This window comes from Larimichthys crocea, chromosome III (genome assembly GCF_000972845.2).
Source record: "Larimichthys crocea isolate SSNF chromosome III, L_crocea_2.0, whole genome shotgun sequence".
NCBI classification, from domain to species: Eukaryota; Metazoa; Chordata; class Actinopteri; family Sciaenidae; genus Larimichthys; species Larimichthys crocea.
The window spans coordinates 13,598,233-13,617,237 of NC_040013.1; the positions used below are offsets into that span (position 1 = coordinate 13,598,233).

The window sequence follows — 19,005 nt, forward strand, 5'->3', positions numbered from 1 at the left end:
TAAACTTCATAATATGCATATTTAATGGTAGAGTATGATGATATATAAACAGTTTTCCAAGAAACATTTTTTTGATTCCAACCAACACTTTCCAGTTTAAATACTTTCAATAAAACAAGTTCATATTACCAACATGTGCTTTTGCTGAATCATGATCATTGCTTAAATCCCCTGTAATAAAATGTTATGTTGTAGGCAAAGCTTTATTCTCCCAACACCAGGTTGGGTTAATGTTGTGCAGAATGCTCCAATGGCAAGGAACAGCGTAAAGTATTAAGACCAAAGCCAAGGCTGCAAAGTCTGAGCGACAATCCTATTTCAAATGCATCCTTTGCCTTTAAAAATGATGGAAAATTGTTGATAAAAAAGTAACTTGTACAAATGACAGTTTTCAGTACAAAAGCTTGTAAAATGTAGTTGTGGTGCAAATCAATGCAGTGTCTCTTAAAATTGGTGGAAAAACATTAGCAATGGTGAGGACAGTATGTGCAGACTTGACTTGGGCCAGCTGACCAAAACAGCCATTTTATTTTTTTGTAGCAGCTACATTTCCAGTTCAGCATCTAGAATGAATTAATGACTAACTTGAAAAACGATTAAAAAATAAAATCATAAGACTTAAATAACACTGAAAATATAGCATATGATGGGGAAACAATTCCCCAAACACAAAAAAACCCCAACAAAATAATGCTTTAAAAATGGCAGTAGAAAAATAAAAATGGTGAACTCCATATCCACCGTGATTCCAACAGGAACATTTAATGAAAAAAAAAATGTTGAATTTGCTCGTATGTCTTTGAAAAATTAGTATACATGTAGGGATTTAAAAACCAAGAGATAATCCAGATACCATAATAAGATTTAGATGCAGTGAGGTATTAGCTCCACATTCCTCTTGTCCAGCCATGTTCTTGATTCTGCCACAGCTCTATTGAAAGAACTTGAGGCCTGCAACAAGGAAGAACTTCTCCAGGAAGATCTCAGAATCAAGGACGGCAATGTGGGCAGCCCGGCCGATAAGGGAGTTGGCTGTGTTGGGCAGGGCATGAATGACATCATATCGCACTAGATTACAGTCTTTGTTCTGAAGTACTGGCAGCAGCAGGTTCTCAATCATCTCAGCATACACTGGACCTGGTATAGACAAAAGTGAGACAGGCTCAGTAAGGCAAAGTTTCAAACATCTTGTCCTGGCAGGTTGTTTAAGCATGCCATTCTTGCTCTAGCTCACCTGTTTGTTTGTCCTTTAATGCGGTTTTGCACATTTCTATTCGAGCAGAGTGATAGGGGACATAGCGATCTTGCAGTGACCCGACGAGCACCACATTCTTGAAATATTGCAGACCTTCAAAAGCAAATCAATATAAAAGTTATCACCACAATCTCATATTCCACATGAATAGCCTAAAATGTCTTCAGTGAAAAAGAAAACCGCAACGCTAACCAGATTTCTTGCTGAGCTTGTAGAGGAAAGTTTGCCGAGGATCAGAGTGATCACGGCACGTCAGCTGCAGGAGTGACCCTGACTTTTTCCACTTCTGCATGAACCAAAGGCCTATTAACAAACACATAACAGTTACTCAACAGGCTTCACCACAATGACAGTAGACAGAGAGAAAATACAACCAACTAGATATTTGCTGACTGAAGATAAGATGTGCCATTTTCTACCATCAGTTAGATGTTTTGAAACTTACCTGTGTTGACCAGAGCAGAGCTGTTGTACAATGTGCCCAGGTGAGGTCCAGAGAGAGAAAGGAAGGTGTGCAGCCTGCTCAGGTAACATTTAAATCTAGGCCTAGTTAGCACCGAGCGAACTATGAGGTTCCCCAAGGAATGCCCTACAAAGCTGCAAATCAAAATACATACAGACCATAAAGACATCAGATTTTTTTATTATATAAATCATATTGTGCAAAATAAAATTTGAATAAACAGGATGTTTTTGCCTTTATCATCTGAGTGATGGATAAAGTAGGATTTAAAACATGATGAAACAGAAGTCGTTGCCTTGGTAACAAGTGTTTTTTTTTGAAAACTTTTTACATATTTATCTACTATACCTTTGAGAACACATTATACTGTAGTGAAGATCTGACTGCTACTGCATCATGCAGCTACTTGGTGAATCACATTTTCTTTGAATACTGTGATATTACATTGTACCTTATCTTCGACACTGTGAGGTTGTATATCTGGATGTACTGGACTATTTCATCCAGCAACCGGTCTGTCATTGACTCAAAGTCAGCAAACGTGTCATTCTGTGGATGAAATGAAGAGATAGGATGTTTAGGGATATATTCAATTATCTTGGTTCATTATTGATTAAGCCGTTACTTAAGGATTAAAGAAACCAGAAAATATTCACATTTTTTCGTTAGATTAATTCATTTAATAGGTGACATGACAGTAGTGTACTTATGCACTCACCTGGTTCCTCTCAGACATCAGGAAGTCTATACGAGCACCAGGCAGTCCAAGCTCCAGGTACGTCTTCACCAGTCTCAGATCTGCACTGTTACCTGGAGTAATAAAGGGAACATAAAAGACATCATTGTGTTTATGAATACAAAAAAAAAAGCCTCTAAAAAGGAGCTAATTTACTCTGGAAGATAAGGTTTCCTACCATCTAGGCCGTGGACACAGACTATGAGATGAATGCCTTCTTCACAGCTTTCATCTTCCTCCAAGCTGAAGTAGGGCACAGTTGATGCCAACTCAGGTACCTCACTGTACAAGAAGCCAGGCAGCCTTAGTTGTTTCATTTCTTCCTTGGCCTTAATGAACCTGCATAATTATAATTAAATAGTCGATGAATATTAATTCATAATGTGCGAGACAGGACAAATATCTGCATAAAGTATAACATTAAAAGAGAGACAAATTGTGCAAGATGACTCACGCTTTCATCTGTGGTGTGGGTGCACATTCATACCACTGCAGGCTGGAGGAAAAAGAGGCCGAAGGACAGGGAGGTCTTCCAAAGCTATGCCCGACACTGCTGGAGACTAGGCTAGAGCAGATGGGAGCTTTTGATAAATCCTTTGTTTCATGGAGGTAGCCGATGCTAAGTTGTTCGAACAGAAGACTCGTCTCTTGAGCCGCCGCATCCCCAGCCGCACTTTGCTCCTCATCAGCAACGCCATTCACAAAAGCATAGCCATCACCTTCCTCGTAGTAACCATTCTCGATCATCTCATGCTCCGTCTCGTCCTCGTCCTCCTCAACCTGCGGTCCCGTCTGAATTCCCAGCGTGATAGCAGATGTTTCTACAGGGCTGATCTCGGACGCATCTGTGCTAGAGCATGAACCAAAATAGTTCTCTACCATCCCACGTTTTACCAGGTCAGTGCTACTGGTGGCAGAGTTACTGGATGGGCAGGCAGTATGGGGTTCACTACGGGATTCTTTAATGGTCCCAGAACCACTTGCTCCCTCTTGTCCAAGTTCGGATAAACCTATTTCTTTGGGGTCTGCTTCCAAGTCAAATTTTATGAGTTGAGAATAACCCGCAGCAGCATCAGGTGTGCAGGCCACATTGATGGCAGGTCTGTTGGTGACATCCCCAGAGAAGATTAGACTCTGCTCCTGCACCAAGACACTGGACTTCCTGCCGCGGACTTCGACTCCACTGGAACTTTCGCCTTCTTCATCTGAAGGCAAGGAGTTGATGGAAGTGAGAGAGGATTGAACTCCACTGACAACACTGGTATTTTCGGGGTAAAGAATCTCTGCTGCCCCACTGGGCTTTTGCACTGTGCTTTGCTGAACAGGCCGTAGTGCAGGACTCAGGAGAGGCCTCTCAGGCTGTGGTGCAGCAACTCCTGATTCAAGGGTGCCAAGCCCTGCAAAAGGCTGCAGTCCTGGAACAAGCTGAGTGGCAAAGGAGCTGGGCTCACTCTCAATGCCCGAGTCTGAGAGGCGAGACGAGGCACTGGGAGCTCCTCCATCGGGGAGCCTGATACAATCACCCTTTACCTGTACTGAGACCAGACACGACTGGCTGCGCTGCGCTGCCTCTTTACTTGGCCTTTCAAACACAGAGTCCACCACAGGCTGTCTTGAGTCGCAGAGATCTGTCTGGGTGATCTCTGGAATATTGCTGCTTAGAGGTCCATCAGTCCGACATGGTAGAAGAACTGTTACTTTGTCCCCTTGGTATGGGTCCTTGTTAATTGGTTTCACCTCAATTTGCATCAGCCCAGCAGACCACTGTGGCAGCTTTTGACTGCTGTGGTCAACTTGTTTATCTTGAAGTGGTTGGTTGCATGTAGCAATATCCCCAGTACCTGCCTGAGGATTATTCGATGAGTCCAAGTTTGTAGGAGTTTTGAAAAAACCTTTTTGACAAGCAGCAGTATTTATATTGTCATCTGCAACAGAGTCGCAAGCACTGTTTCCAGAATGTGCTGATGTGGCACCACAGTCAAAAACAGAATTGGCATTAGTCCTTAAATAACTACTTGAGCCCCCCTGCATGGTGTCTCGTTCCTCCTCTTGGTTTAGGCGACCTTCCCCTTCCTTGTACTTTGTGCTGGTGTCACCATAAGGTGCTTTGAGGTTCTTATAACCCACCAAAACTACAGAGTCCTTGGAGCCCTGTCTAATCAGCTTCTTGGAGTTCTCAGTCTTTGAATTTTTCTTCAGTTTGACTGACTTGCCTTTGGACTTAGGAGGTGGATCATAGCTGTCTGACCATGTGTTATCCATAGGGGCACATCGAGACTCAGGCAAGGGGCTTGCTGCTGCACTGCAGTCCTTGGAGTTGGGCTTGTCCATTTTATTGGACACTGAGCCAGTCCTTGTGTTGTGCATGCCCAGCCAGGGTCCATCACGGTCTTCAGAATTAAACCAGGGCAAACAAACAAAAACATATTTAGTTTAAAAACAAGTCGGTCAATTGAATGTATGTCCAGTTGAGCTGTCTTATTGTGTTACTGACCTTCAGTGATGGAATCCAGGTATCTATCCTCAAAGATGATCGGCAGGGAGCTGACATCACCATCCAGGTCTGCACATTCCACTGGAAGTGGTGGCAAAGACAGGAAGTAGCTGGAGCTTTTGATAGCATTCGTCATCTGCTGATGACTGTGAGCACTGATAAGACAGAGAAAAAAAGTTTTCCATACGTGGGCTATCATACTTCAGACAAGTGCATACAGGCTTGCAAAGAGCAACACCGTATTTCACAACCAAAACAAACATGTCACTGCAACTTACTGTAGTTCCTGATAGGCCAGCGCAGATTGTCTTGGATGTTCAAGGCAATAGAAAGCCTCAGCAAACCGCCGTACCTTAAATACCACATCACAGTGTATACTGTCAAGATACAGGGGTTCAGCTATAGCTTTGGATCAGTTACCAGAACAATGAAAGGATTATCGTCAAAGATAACTAGTCAGATATTTTAATTCGATGATTTAAGAAGTTGGGACTCACTCTTAGTGTATGGTGCTCCATAGCTAGTAGGGCAGCGACATGCTCCTGCAGGGACACTACCTCTAGGAACTGTCCCCAGAGTGCCATGAGCAGAGAGCAGAGCTGGGCCAGGTTCATATTTACCAGTTCTGCCAACTCATCAGGAGACTCTGCTTTATGCTAAAAGCATAAAAGACACAAGTCACCCACCAGAGGGCCCAGGCAAACATATTTCTCCAACATTAGCACAAAGAGCAATGACACGCAGTTCTATATGAGAAGATTTTGCTTTGTAGTAATTAAAATACCATTAAGAAGATTATAATAATACCAGATTGTCCAGATTCATTTGGCACAGATTATTTGGGCAATTTTGGCATTTATCATTTTACACCTGGAATTGTTACTTGACTCATAAGCTCCAAAAGGTAAATTCATCACTTATTTCCACAAGAATAATTTTAGAATATTTTCAAACATTACTGTCAACTGCTGCTTACTGCTTACTGCTTGTTATAATCATATAAAGCATCTTGAATTCCACAAAGTCTCCAAAACAAAGTGAATCTGTTTCCATCACTGTATCTGTCTAACCTAGTGCCATTGGATATATAATATGAAATACTATATTTGGAAACAGAGTGCAATGATACCCTTATACATACAAGAGGCACTTGACCTACATAACGTTCCACTATCACCTGCATAAATTCCTATCATTCCACAGCTCGGGTACACATTCTCTATTTCTCCTTATCTAAAGACGGCCAACCAATCAGGACTTGTAGGACCCAACCACTAAACACTGGTTATCTCACCTACGCTATTATGAAATGTTTTCAGAGACAACAACTGTGAAGCAATATCTTGCCAGTCTGGTCACAAATTCAATGCCATGTCTTTACCATGATCTGCTGACACACCTCGAGTCCCCTGACAAAAATAAAGGATTCTCACTGCTGGAACTTTTAAGCTTTCTGTCCAATTCAGTATGAGTTGGTAATCATCATACTTTAGCTTCCCTTGATGCAATACAAACAACAACAACCTGATAATGTTCTCGCTCCTCCTATATGCAGCAAAAGACCCCGTTCGGATGTATGTTATCATCTGCTTCCACCCGAGGTTCAGCATTGCTTACAAAAACAAACTGTCCAAAATTGAACAAATAGCATAAAAAATAATTGATATGCCCACACACATCCTAGCTAATCACACTTCTTGACAACATGATTGCACACTTCCAGTAAATCAGGACTTCACACCCATGCCCTCCACTTGTAGAGACACATTGATCCAATAATTCCCCCCCCCACACTTTTTTAACAACTTCTATATGGCACTCTGCCATCTTTTCACTTAACCCCTCCTGCCCTTATAAACTAAGCACCAACTTGATGATGTGCCATGTTTGTTCCTTCTTCCTATAAATGATTGCCTATTGAAGGAAAATAACAGAAAATGGCACTCAACTACTTACCTTGACTTGTTCACATAATTCAGCTAGACGGGCCTCTAAGTCAAGTTGTTCTGAGGAGGCAGAGGAACAGTATTACTAAGATTCACTTTTATAATTTATCTTTTTTAATTTTACAGATTGTTTTTAGAAGAACCTGCAATACAGGCTGAATCAGAAAGTGGTGTGAGAAAGTACTTCGTATATGACATGATCAGGCAGAAACAGCCTACAAATACTACAGAACCATCATGTTACAAGAGTCTTTGAGCAAGGCAGAGTTATTAAGATAGAAAGAAAGAGTGAGTATACAGTAGTGAAAATATATCATGACAGCAGCAGGTATATTGTCGCTGGAAAGTGGGACACAGAGGACATGATATCTTCTGTGAGAAAGAAAAAGAAACTGAAGTGAAGAGAAAAAGGGAGAGAAGGCAAGCTGATTTGAGGTACTGTAAGGGTCGTGACATACCTATGTAGACGTGCCTTTGACTTCGGGGATAGGGTCTTCTGAGTACTCTCTCATATAGGACTTGCATGCTGGGCTTGGCTAGTAAGATTGATAGGCATATTTAACCTTTTTATTATTTGATCCTCTGGGATGGGTTAATATCTGTCCACTTGTGTGGATTTGGTTTGGTGAGCCATAGTTACAACGATGAGTTGTGTTTAGGAGTTGTTACAATTTGCTTTAGTTTACTGGTTGTCAGATGTATCTACTGAATGCAAGTATGATTTTGTAAGAACAGCAATAAGTTAACTACAGTTAGATCCCTAAATTAATCTAATGGGTTGCTGGTTATGTAGTCTGTAGTTGTCTGTTGTAGTAGTAGTAGTAGTAGTAGTAGTAATAGTAGTCTTAGGGATCAGGTGAAATGAAATGAGAACACAACAAACTTGCAAAATGCAACAAAACACCAATGCTGAAAAGACAAAACAATGAAAATCCATCCAAAGCAAAAAATGAATCAAAGTATTTTGAACTTATACTTCATATTAACCCACACTCATGAATTGAATACACAGTGGAGCATACCTAGTTCCATACGATGGGAGGAGGGCAGGTCCTTAGTAATAGAGGTGAAGTAGCCAAACAGGCCCTGGTAGGCTAGGAGGAGATTAGAGCAAAGGCTATGGTGTAGACTGAAAGCATGCTGCAGACAGTGGTCAGACACCAGGAATGTCCTGCCCTGAGGATCACGAGAGACACAGAGAAGAGGCATTAGATGATTCAATTCAGTAAACAATATTTCTGCTGTTCTAAACTTTCTAACCAGTTGTACATACTTGGTTCACAGCCACTGCCATGGGAAATATAGCAACACAATCTGTAATGTTTTGCCAATTTACGTTCAGGCGGAAAACTATCTTTCTAGTGTATGACCTTAGGTACATAAAAAGAAGAAAAATGGTTAAAAGTATGCCACTGCACACCGTGTCTCATTACTCTGTGTTAAAGTGACTACTACAGCTCCATTTATTTTGCATGCGGTGTGTACACGGCCATGCTTCATAGAAGCTTCTGCACAGATTTCTGTAGTGAACTCAACAGTGGTCGATGGGTTGTTATTCCCAAACTGCCCATTAGTGATGCACACGAGGAGTGATGAGGCATTGCCTCTGCTCTGCCTGGATGACTGTGGTACATTGACAGCTTTAGCCAGCCACCTTTCTCTGTCAGGAGAGGCCAATTACTCCTGGCCAAATGTGACAGTGGTCTGATAGTTTCCTCTTCTTATGCCCTCCTGCCAACTGCCTGATGCGTCTCTCCATGTTTCAAATGCAATGACTGTAACACACCATTCTACCCCAAGGTATGGAACTGTCAAATCCACAGTCCACAGCCATGTCCGTGTAATAATCAAAGTCTGTGTTACTGGCAGGCAGCCTTCCTGAAACAATACATACCAAGCTCTTTCCATCCTTTCAGCTTTATTTCCTCCTCATAAAAGTTGAGTTCCACAGCATATATTGAGTTTTTATTAGGTTTATGACAGTCATTTACTTTTTAGCAACTACAAATCAGAAAATGAGCTTTCCAAAAGACATTACTTTTGCTATAAGGAGGGTTCACTTACATCTGGTGATACTTGCTTGACGTAACTGCTACCGAATACCACACTCTCCAGGGGGGGGATGACCGAGTCTTTGCTCTGTGCTGGAGCATTGCGGTTCAGCCATGTGGTTTTCACTGGTCGAGGCAAACTAGATAAAGCACATGGAGTGAAATTAAACTCTAATCGCCAAAAGAATCTAATTCTAGTCACGTTCGCTCTACCTCTAATTCACTGTTGTAGATACATATCAAGTTGGGTTAGGTAGCAGTCTGACCTGATGAGGGGCTGATGTAAAGCCACTAGGGAGGCATGGATGGCTACGGAAATGACAGACAGGTGGAAGTAGTCAAACATGACATTGACATGTTGATGGATGCCTCGCTGAAGGCTAAAGTGCAAACGGAGTGTGCGGCCACTGATATTCTGTAGAGAGCTTGGGTCATCTGGCCTGTGGACATGAAATGAGGAAGAAACGAGATCACTGTCTTGTTCGCTGCAAGCAAATAAAATGCAAAAACACAACATGCAATAAAAATGTTGCAACACCTACGTGTAATCACCATCTGTGAAATATAAATCCAAGAAGAGCTGGAAATCCATGTCATTCAGCGACTCTTCAACCTGATGATATTGAAAAACAGACACCGTCAAATTTGGAGCCTGTGATGTGCCAAGTCCATAAGCAAGATATGTATTACACCAATCAAGATGTTTTTGTTTTATGTGATGGTATTAGTTCTAATAAGCCTGATACATTTGGAAATCTTTAGGTTGATGTAATGTGTTGCCCCGAGGACACACAATCTGTCAAAAACACTTCAATTCGCCCCTTAGAACAGATGAACCTCCACACTCATTCGCTTCTCAAGCGAGTGAACTACGGAGCGGCAAGTAGAAGCAATTTCCATGAGGATATTCATCATGACAGCTGGGTTGCTTTGAGTTCATATAATGAAAAAAAAAAAACACTTTGTTCAGCTCAGTTACATTTTGCAGGTGCATTCTGATTCTAATAGGCTTGGCTGAAGGGCAGCTTCTAAACTTCCAAATTGTGTTCACATGGCAGCAAGAGAAATTGTCCAAATGTGCTGTCACACGTTCTCTTTCTATTGATTTTATTCAAAGCAAATATACTATAATACATATTTTAGACTTAGGGGAAATAACAAATCGCTAGTAAAAGCACCACTTCTTTCATAAGCTTACCTTCTTCTCATCCAGCAGCATCATCACTTTGAAGAGGAGGACATCATTGACAACAACTTCTTCATTCTTGTACAGGATCTGGAAAGTTTTGCTGCAGATGACATCATCTTGCACTGACGCAGGAAAGGCCAGATCAGAGCCTAGACAAAAATAACACTATGATTAACAGTGTGTTTATGAAAAATAACAATTAAGTGATTAAAGGTAACCTGTCTGCAGTACAATGTTCCCGTATAAGCTTTAGAAAACACATGATATGGTGCCATGATCCGGCACTGGTGTGGCAGGTGTTGTTACACATGGCTGACAGTTCAAAGACATTTTCAGATCCAAATATAAATAAGATTAGAAATGAGCCAATCCACAGATAACGATATTCTTATAACCTGTGGCAGGAATTATCTGACACAATCTTACTAGGTCTGTATTGAAGATGAAAGTGTAGCTGTGTCACAATTTAATCTTTATTGAGCAAGGTTCATAAAGTCAGAAAAATGGAAAATAAAAACATGCAAGCACTGGAATTACACACTCTTGTTGATCCCATGTTTTTGTGAAACTGAGAACTGAGCGCTTTGTGTGAATGGGGCACTGCGGGTGTCTAAGTGTGTGTGGGGGGGGCACAAAGCCTGAGAAATGCTGAGAAATACTGAAAACAAGGAGTGGCATGTGAGCTGCCTGCCAACACAATCTGCATTAACAACAAGTATTTTCCCTGAAACAGCTGGAATGCCTGAGAGCTGAAATGAATTAAAGTCAACAAATCTACCTGAAGTATTAGTTTGACTAGTTTTGAATTAGTGTGACAGCAGCAGGTATACTGTCTAGACCCCTGCTAAGAAAATCAATAGTGTGTTACTTTATACATACTGCAGGTTACCAAAAGATGACTCCAATTGATGGGCAGGAAAAATGTAATGTTGTTGTGTGTTGCGTTGTGTAGATAGATCTTCAAAAACGCATTTACCTCCCAGTTGAAGAAGACTGGTCTCAACTTTGTGCGGGACCCGTGGTGGCACCTTCAGAGTGGCACGAATCTGATAGAAGCTGAAAATGCAGACATGTTTTTTTTTCACCCAAGTGAACGCTGACATAAACAATTGGCACTATTAGCTTGGCTGGGAGTGCCATTGAGAAGCTTTGTGAAAAAGGAACAAACCACACAGGTTAGCTACAAGTGCCTCTACTTGTAAAATGACACTACACCTTTCATAAATGAATAATGAGCACTTTCTTTTGCAGTCACTCATGTGGTAAACCTGAGCGGTTAAAGCACTGATGAGGCAGGATTATAGAGCAGGAGTTTTATCTCAGCAAAGTGAAGTATCATTGCACTGCTGTTGTATTAAAAAAAAAAATCTAGATGTTAAAGTTTCAACAGTGAGTCATTTTTCTTTCATAGTTTTGGTGATTCTGTATTTTATTTAGTGTAATACGCTACGCTGAAATGTAAGATTAGTGCTGTCAAACAACAACAGGCTGACATAATTATTTAAAGCTTTGTCTGTAGGCTATTCACTCAACACATGGATGGTTTAAAACATATTTCAGCTTCAGCTTTTCATACCAAACCTTTGTTGTACAGTTCAAAAACCCAATAGTTCTGAATAAGCCACATTAGCCCATCTGAGTGTTAACCCAAACGTTATTTATCGTCAAAAAATAATAATAAAAAAAGCACACAATATTCGGTACATAGAGATAATACTTACCCTCGTTGGAACAGGTCCACGTTGTAGAACTTGTGGAGCTCCACAGAGAACTCCACTGTGGCCTGCACTTCAGTCATCTTGGTCTCTACAGGCAGAGCTGCCTTACATCATCTGGGATACACCTGTTGGCCTACAAGCAAGAGTAGTCAAATTAGTCATTTCAGCTACAGGACTAAAAAAAGACAGACAGAAGCAAACAGGTTCAATTTTCTTTCCACTTGTTAAATACAGCATTTCCACTAGAGACATAACCTACTAGAACATCAGCAATACTCACACAGTCAAAAGAGCAGGTTTAAGAATACATATGACTCGGTGATGGCCAACTTTTTAGGGGAATTATTAGTAGGGCTTGAGGTCTACATTTGGCATAAGAGGCATCCTGTCCTCTGGGCATAATTGGCACATACAATTATAGCAGTAGTATGACAGGATAAGGGAAAATACTATGAATAACAGTGTGACTGAAATATAATGTCACCAGTTGGTGGAGGTAGAAATAAACACAGACATTTAATGCAAACATTTTTAGCTCTCTAATTAAAGAAAAGGCTATTATTGTTATTTTTGGATGGTGTAGGGGGTGGAAATAAAACTGGCAGAAACAATCGTACAGACGCTCTCTAAATTAGTCATGTATGAAATTAATAAATCATCCGTTGGGAGACAAGGCGTCATTGTGTTCATGCCAGTGAAAACCAATATGGGACACAAACGGCCACCATGAATTTGACCTGGTTGACACGGATGCCTGATGCAGAGCAAAATAGAGCCAGGTTAATATCCAAATGTGTCTTCTTTCCTGGAAGAGGTGACCACTGAGAGCTTTAAGTTAAAAACAAATTACACTGGGCAGACAAAGAGGACATACAGTGGCTACATTTTTCTTCTTCTTCAATAAAGTATCTATCTATCTATAAATTAAATAATTGGCTGTCCCTAACCCATGTATGTTTTAACTAAGGTATTATTCAACACACTAGAGTCATTGTGAAAGTATGACCTGTGCAACAGACAGACAGTTGCTAACACAGAGATGTGAAACTCTTACTCTGCTATGAAGTAATCCAAAAGAGTACATTCACACTGAGGATTACCATCCTGTGAAGGTTTCATACTTTGAGTTAAGAGTCATCTTAAGTGGTGGTTTATCAGGTTGTGTAGTCGTTAGGAGCTTTGTCTGAAGATGGCACATACAAAAGGTGAAGTCAGGCCATGACTGATTTGAATGATTCAATGTTGCGGTCAATAAACAAACTATGTCTTCACATGACCTGGCTGCGTTTAAAACGCCTAATGATAACCTTACAAGAAGTAAGTCATTGTAATACTGCTAATGATTTTCCAAACTTACACCCGGCAGCTGCTGATTAAAGAAACATTAACTTTTGACAACGCCAAGTCAACAAGCCACCTCGGAGAAAGTCAACTAAAAACATGTAGCAACAGTGGTGTGATCAAACATGCAAAGGCCTTAACAGACATCGGCTGGCGGTTTCTTCTTTAAAAAAAGAAAAAGAAAAAAGAGGAACCTTCATGTCTACCGCTAAAATCCAAAAAAACACACAGACAGACAGACACAGGCCAGTTTAGAAACAGCTGCTGAAGTTTTAACGCAGCGACAGGGTTTGAGGAGGTGAAGGTCTCAGCTGGTGGGCTGAATCTCGGCGACTGTGTCCTGAAGGGTTACAGGTGGGAAGCTACAAACATTCCGTTAAGGGCCCCGAAAAACATCGGGAACGACTCGACAGAGATATGAGAGTAAAATACCTGGAGAAAAAAAAGTCTCACTTGATAGGCATTTAGTCTGAGTGGTAACAGTTAGCGTAACGTTAGCGTAACGTTAGCGTAACGTTAGCCGAACAGACGCTACTCACCATTGCGTTGGCAAGCTAACGTTAGCCAGCTAACCAACGTTAGCTCCGGTGTCAGTCCTTTCTCCGTGAGCCTCCGACAGAAAACACCACTGTGCCGACTGTTTCACGTCCTAGTCTGTCTATCGTCTTAGCGGAGAAACGCCCTCACAACGATTCACGGACCGAGGCTGGCCATGTATCTGTCCGGTCACTCTCCTGGTTGCTACGCTCCGAGCTAACTGACTAACTGACTAACTGACTAACTGAAGCTCAATCTGACGCTGCTCAGGCTGCACGCTTACGAACGCTTAACTGCGCGTTACTGCACATACCACAGGCGCAGGTGACGCTACATGCAAATTTGCTACATATAAATGTAACATAGAAGATTTTATTACAATGTGCAATAAAACAATAATAATAATAATAATAACAGCAGCAATATTGTTAATAATAACAACAGCAATAATGATGATAATAATAACAACAATTATTACAATGTGCAATAAAATAATAATAATAATAATAACAATGATAATGTTAATAATAACAATGGTTACAATAATAATAATATCATTATTATTATTAATAATAACACATATAATAACGATAACAATGATAATAATACATATAATAATAAATGTAATAATAATAACAATAATAATAATATATATAATAAATGTAATAACACATCTAATAATAACAATGATAATAATACATATAATAATAAATGTAATAATAATAACAATAATAATAATATATATAATAAATGTAATAACACATCTAATAATAACAATGATGATAATAACAATAATAATAATAAATGTAATAATATTATAATGATAATAATAATAAATATAATAATAAATATGATAATAATAATAATAATAATAATAATAATAATAATAATAATAATAACAATAAATATAGATATAATAATATTATGTTTTATTTATTTAAACCACATCTTGTGACACATTTATTATGAGTAGGTTAGAAAGGCTTAAGAATGACTACTACTCTAAGGTTTGAGTTGAGTAGGATGGAGTAAAGCTGTGTAGGTGGATGGATTTAACATGCTTTTCTGTGTTTTGTGTTTGCAGACTTGGCTTAAGGCAACCTGCCAACAAAAGAGGCCTTCAGTGCTCTTCTCTACAGTATGTGCGGTGACTTCTGTGATATTTGTGATCAGTCCAATTTAACTGCAAGTGAAAAACAGACAGGATGTGGTGACAAAATGTGGGAGGGACATTAGATGTACAATCAGCAGTTTCATTTCTTATTTCTCCGCAATGACATTTGCAGATTCCTAAATCAAATTCCCTGTATTACATTACGAAAGCCGGGTAATGAACACAGTACATTCACATTCAGTCTGCATGTTGTCACTACAAAGAGAAATACACGTTTTAGACCTTATTTCTTGAACTGCCTCCTCAAAAAAGCTAAAGATATTTTTTGCTGTCTCTCGGTTTACCAGTGCAAACACAGCTTGAATTGCTTCTTAGTCAGCGTCTCTTGATTCAGTTTGCCTGCACTGGAAACAATGCTGTCTGAATGCCGTGCAACCATAGAGCGCACAGAGAATGTGGAAGCCAAGAGTGCTGGGTAAATAAGGTCAGTGCAGGATGACATCTTTAATCAAGGCTAATTTGCTTGGTATTATTTATGGTACACAATCATGAAAAACTATGTAGAGGATGCAGTACTGTGATTGTGTGCTTGAAAACACATTAAACCTAAGGTGGGTGTAGGACAACTCCAATGGAATGCAAAGTTGACACTGTGGAGACTGTTGACTCACTCCCCCAAATAAATGACAACAGCCAAGCCTATAAGAGACCCCTCACTGTGACCTGGAGTTTTTCACTCCTGCTGAGGAAGCAACTATCCAGGGTCTTGTTCTTTCTGGGATCTATAGAAACATCCAGCAGCAGGTGTTCTGAAATGGGTGGAGTCAAGAGGTAAATCATTTACTTAATACTGACCTTGTATGACAGACATAATGAAATTAATGTTTTTTTTTTCTGATTGCATTACAGAAATATCCTTCTGTACTCATTGTGCTGCTGCTATGTGGTCCCACAGTATCTTTGCACAGGACTTCATTCTCAGAGTAAGTATTCTTCTGCACTGCAAGGTGCACTTGGTGTAAATATTTAATAGGGAAAAAACACTTGAACACTGAAGTAAAAAACAAAACAAAACAGTGCAGTGAGTCATGTCCACTTGCATGCCAGTTACCATTCGGTTAGTTTGTACTGCTGATTGTCTTTGTTAAAGCAGTTTCTCTATGCTTGGTCTGTGTTGTTGTGCCATATGTGGCATATTGGATAATTTCTTTATGCAATTTTTTACTGCAGATCTCTTTTATTCATAACAGAATGAACTTATTTTATTACTTTGAGATTGTTTCTTTTCCAAAAGGCGTTTGCATTATTTCTCCTTCCCTCCGAACACTCTGCTGCGCTTATCTATATTTTATGACATGCATCCTGTGTGGGTCCGTGCAGCAGCACTCATTGCTGGCTTAGGGAGTCCAGCTGTGTGCCTGTAGATAGATTCAACTGTACATTAAACAGAATCCACTGATAAATGCAATAGTGACAAAGCATCAATATAATGTTGCAGTATTTACCCATTGTCATACACTTGAACAGTGTTGTTGCTCAAGTGTATGAAAATGGGTAGATACTGCACGTGTAACACAATGGATGGAGAAAGGAAATAGAGAAAGGAAGGGTCTGTGGTATTTATTCAAACTTGATAAAGACTTTTAACTTGCCAACGCCCAGATGTGTAAAATCAGGAAAATCTAGAGCTTAAGTGTTAAAGAGGAAACCACAAACAGTGAGAGATAGCCTAATATTTATTCAAGGCAGTGGTGCAGCTTTCCAAACACTGAGCTTTTATTCCCTCTCCACAACACACACACACACACACACACACACATGCACGCACACACACACACACACATGCACGCGCGCACACACGCACACACCCTTCGACTACTAACGGGCTGCTCTCTGTTTCCATCTTGCAGCTGTGAGATTTTCATCTCAAGTTGGTATTCATATGGAGCAGCAATCCATGTGCCCTCAGATCAACGTTGGAGACGATTACTTCCCAGGTTGATTCACAAATCTAAGCACTTTTATTTGCTTGAAATTTACCCTGCCCAGTATGAGAAAATAACTACATCATTTTAGTCATATTTAATATTAGTAACATGCAGGTGCTGTGTGTTTGTGAAATTATAAATGATCATCTCATAACAGCATAGCTGGAAAAGGCAGAAAATGATATAATCTATCATTTGACACTTGTCCCCAAAGAGTCATCATAGCAATTCTTGACCATGGTGCTGGGTAACCTCTTACACATCCTCTAAGATGTTTTTGCATGTAACCACTCTTTTGTCCCTGTGCCCGTAGGCTTTTATATTATGTCCCAGTTCCACATTGCTGAGCTGGCAAGAAGGGGCACTGTTAAAACAGTTACTGGATCATCCCCTCAGCATGTCGCTTATCAAATAGGTCCAGCTTTCAACTTCAGAATCAACACGAGGTGAGCTGCAGGCCATTCAAATGGAGTTTTATGAGTGAACAATGACACCTAGTGGTTGAGCTGGTATAACACCATTCACCCTGTCCATGGTCCTGAATATCAAAGCATGGCCTTATCTGCATCATAACACAACTTTACCACACAAACATTTGTCATTTGACATTTCATATGATGACATATATGATTTTATTGTTATATAGAACATAGGATGATACAATCAACTGTTTTAATATTTGTCCATCCTATATGTTACAGGTCAGCTTATCCCCTGGGACTGCCGGAGGAGTTCGCATTTTTGGCCATGCTACGCATGAGTGGCAGCACTATCAATAAAAACTGGAATATCTGGCAGATGCAGGATGTGAATGGCAACGAGCAGCTGGCTGTAAGACTCAACGGGGAGTCTAAGTCTCTGGAGTTTACCTTCACAGCGCTGGACGCTGGGAGTCAGACTGTAGTTTTCAGCAACCTGGATTTTCTTTTCAATGAACAGTGGCACAAAGTCCTGCTTGATGTTGGCAGGCGCTCCGTTACCCTGATCGTGGACTGTATCATGGTCGGTTCTCAGACTATACCACCCCGACAAAAAGTCAGTTTGGATGGCTTCACGTTGATAGGAAAACTCAAGGACAACCCAGTGATGGCAATTCCGGTACGTTTAATGTAGACTACCAAAGCAAACAAAGTTCAGCCACTTCCATAACATACAGATGGTCCGTAAACATCCAAGCAAGTATAAGTTGGTGCTTTTCTTAGACATATAATAAGTCATTATTTATCATTGTTGATAAATAATCCACATACATTTTGATATGAAAGTCTATATGTCTGTCCTTTCAAATTAAAGTGTATCAGATTATCATGGTATGATAACCTTTCACGGTATTATTATTATATACTATTATATATTATATTATACGTTATTATTATTATTATTATTAAGAATAAGAATAACTTGTGTTTGTTATTAATATAAAGCTGGTTACTCTCTAGTTACTAACCTAATGCCAATTCCTTCATTAAACCAGAGAAAAAAGGTAAAAAGGTAATTAAAAAAAAAATAATAATAATAATCTGTAACGGAATAAAAACAGAATGGCTCTTCTTTTGGTTCTACAAATGCTTTTTTTTAATTTCACAGATATCTTTAAATAATAATATGGTAATTCACTATTCTTTAATCACACTAATACAGTAGAATTCAATACCATAGTTAAGCAAATGTACACATATGATACCTCCGGTGTTGACGTTACAGAATTGAAATGCTTATAGGTTGTAGCATTAGTGTTGACTGTGAAATATATATTTTTATATGTTGGCATATACAAGTCATCTGTCAGGAAAACTGCAGCAGCCTAGTTCAGTCAAAATAGTAAAAACAGGTTGAATGTCATACCCAGTTTGAATAAACAGCCAATTGTCAATTTGTTTGCTTATCTGAAGGAACACAAGCAAAACAAAATACATAAGTAGTGCAGAGTGTTCTGAACAAATAAAGGAATAACCCAAACCGTGGAAGAAAATATTATCAACTGTGAAATCTTGTACTCGTATCTGGTATAATTGGAGATTTTCGCTTGACTGTACATGTCCTGTAAGCTTTCTGTTTTCTTCGGGAGATTCCTCGACATGCAAACGTTTGGGAATCCTTGTGTTTTCTCACCCTCCTGTTTGGTTTGTCTGTGACAATGCTCGGTACTTTAAGCCTGCTCTCTCTCTTCATT

The 19,005-nt window shown here is 39.8% G+C and overlaps 2 protein-coding genes across 3 annotated transcripts in view; one reads left to right on the forward strand and one right to left on the reverse strand.

Moving 5' to 3' along the window:
* On the reverse strand, window positions 1–14,004 carry fam135a (family with sequence similarity 135 member A). The gene is made up of 21 exons (XM_010756557.3): window positions 13,733–14,004; window positions 11,856–11,985; window positions 11,111–11,190; window positions 10,144–10,283; window positions 9,488–9,558; window positions 9,212–9,385; window positions 8,959–9,085; window positions 7,917–8,070; window positions 7,353–7,430; window positions 6,905–6,954; window positions 5,446–5,604; window positions 5,227–5,300; window positions 4,949–5,103; window positions 2,909–4,844; window positions 2,633–2,793; window positions 2,437–2,528; window positions 2,170–2,267; window positions 1,701–1,852; window positions 1,448–1,558; window positions 1,235–1,348; window positions 1–1,137 (listed from the first exon to the last, which is right to left on the reverse strand). The coding sequence occupies exons 2-21, from the start codon at window positions 11,930–11,932 to the stop codon at window positions 932–934; spliced, it is 4,209 nt and encodes a 1,402-aa protein (XP_010754859.2). The 5' UTR covers window positions 11,933–11,985; window positions 13,733–14,004; the 3' UTR covers window positions 1–931.
* The window catches only part of col9a1b (collagen, type IX, alpha 1b), a 19,966-nt gene continuing 14,186 nt past the window's right edge, over window positions 13,226–19,005 (forward strand). Inside the window, exons 1-7 of one of the 2 annotated variants that reach the window (XM_027277477.1) lie at window positions 13,226–13,547; window positions 14,815–15,328; window positions 15,456–15,675; window positions 15,754–15,827; window positions 16,755–16,841; window positions 17,146–17,278; window positions 17,534–17,930. In XM_027277477.1, the coding sequence (XP_027133278.1) occupies window positions 15,476–15,675; window positions 15,754–15,827; window positions 16,755–16,841; window positions 17,146–17,278; window positions 17,534–17,930 (891 nt within the window). In that variant the 5' untranslated portion in view covers window positions 13,226–13,547; window positions 14,815–15,328; window positions 15,456–15,475. Of the gene's footprint in view, window positions 13,548–14,814; window positions 15,676–15,753; window positions 15,828–16,754; window positions 16,842–17,145; window positions 17,279–17,533; window positions 17,931–19,005 lie in introns of both variants that reach the window. The other variant, XM_027277478.1, reaches the window with a different exon arrangement.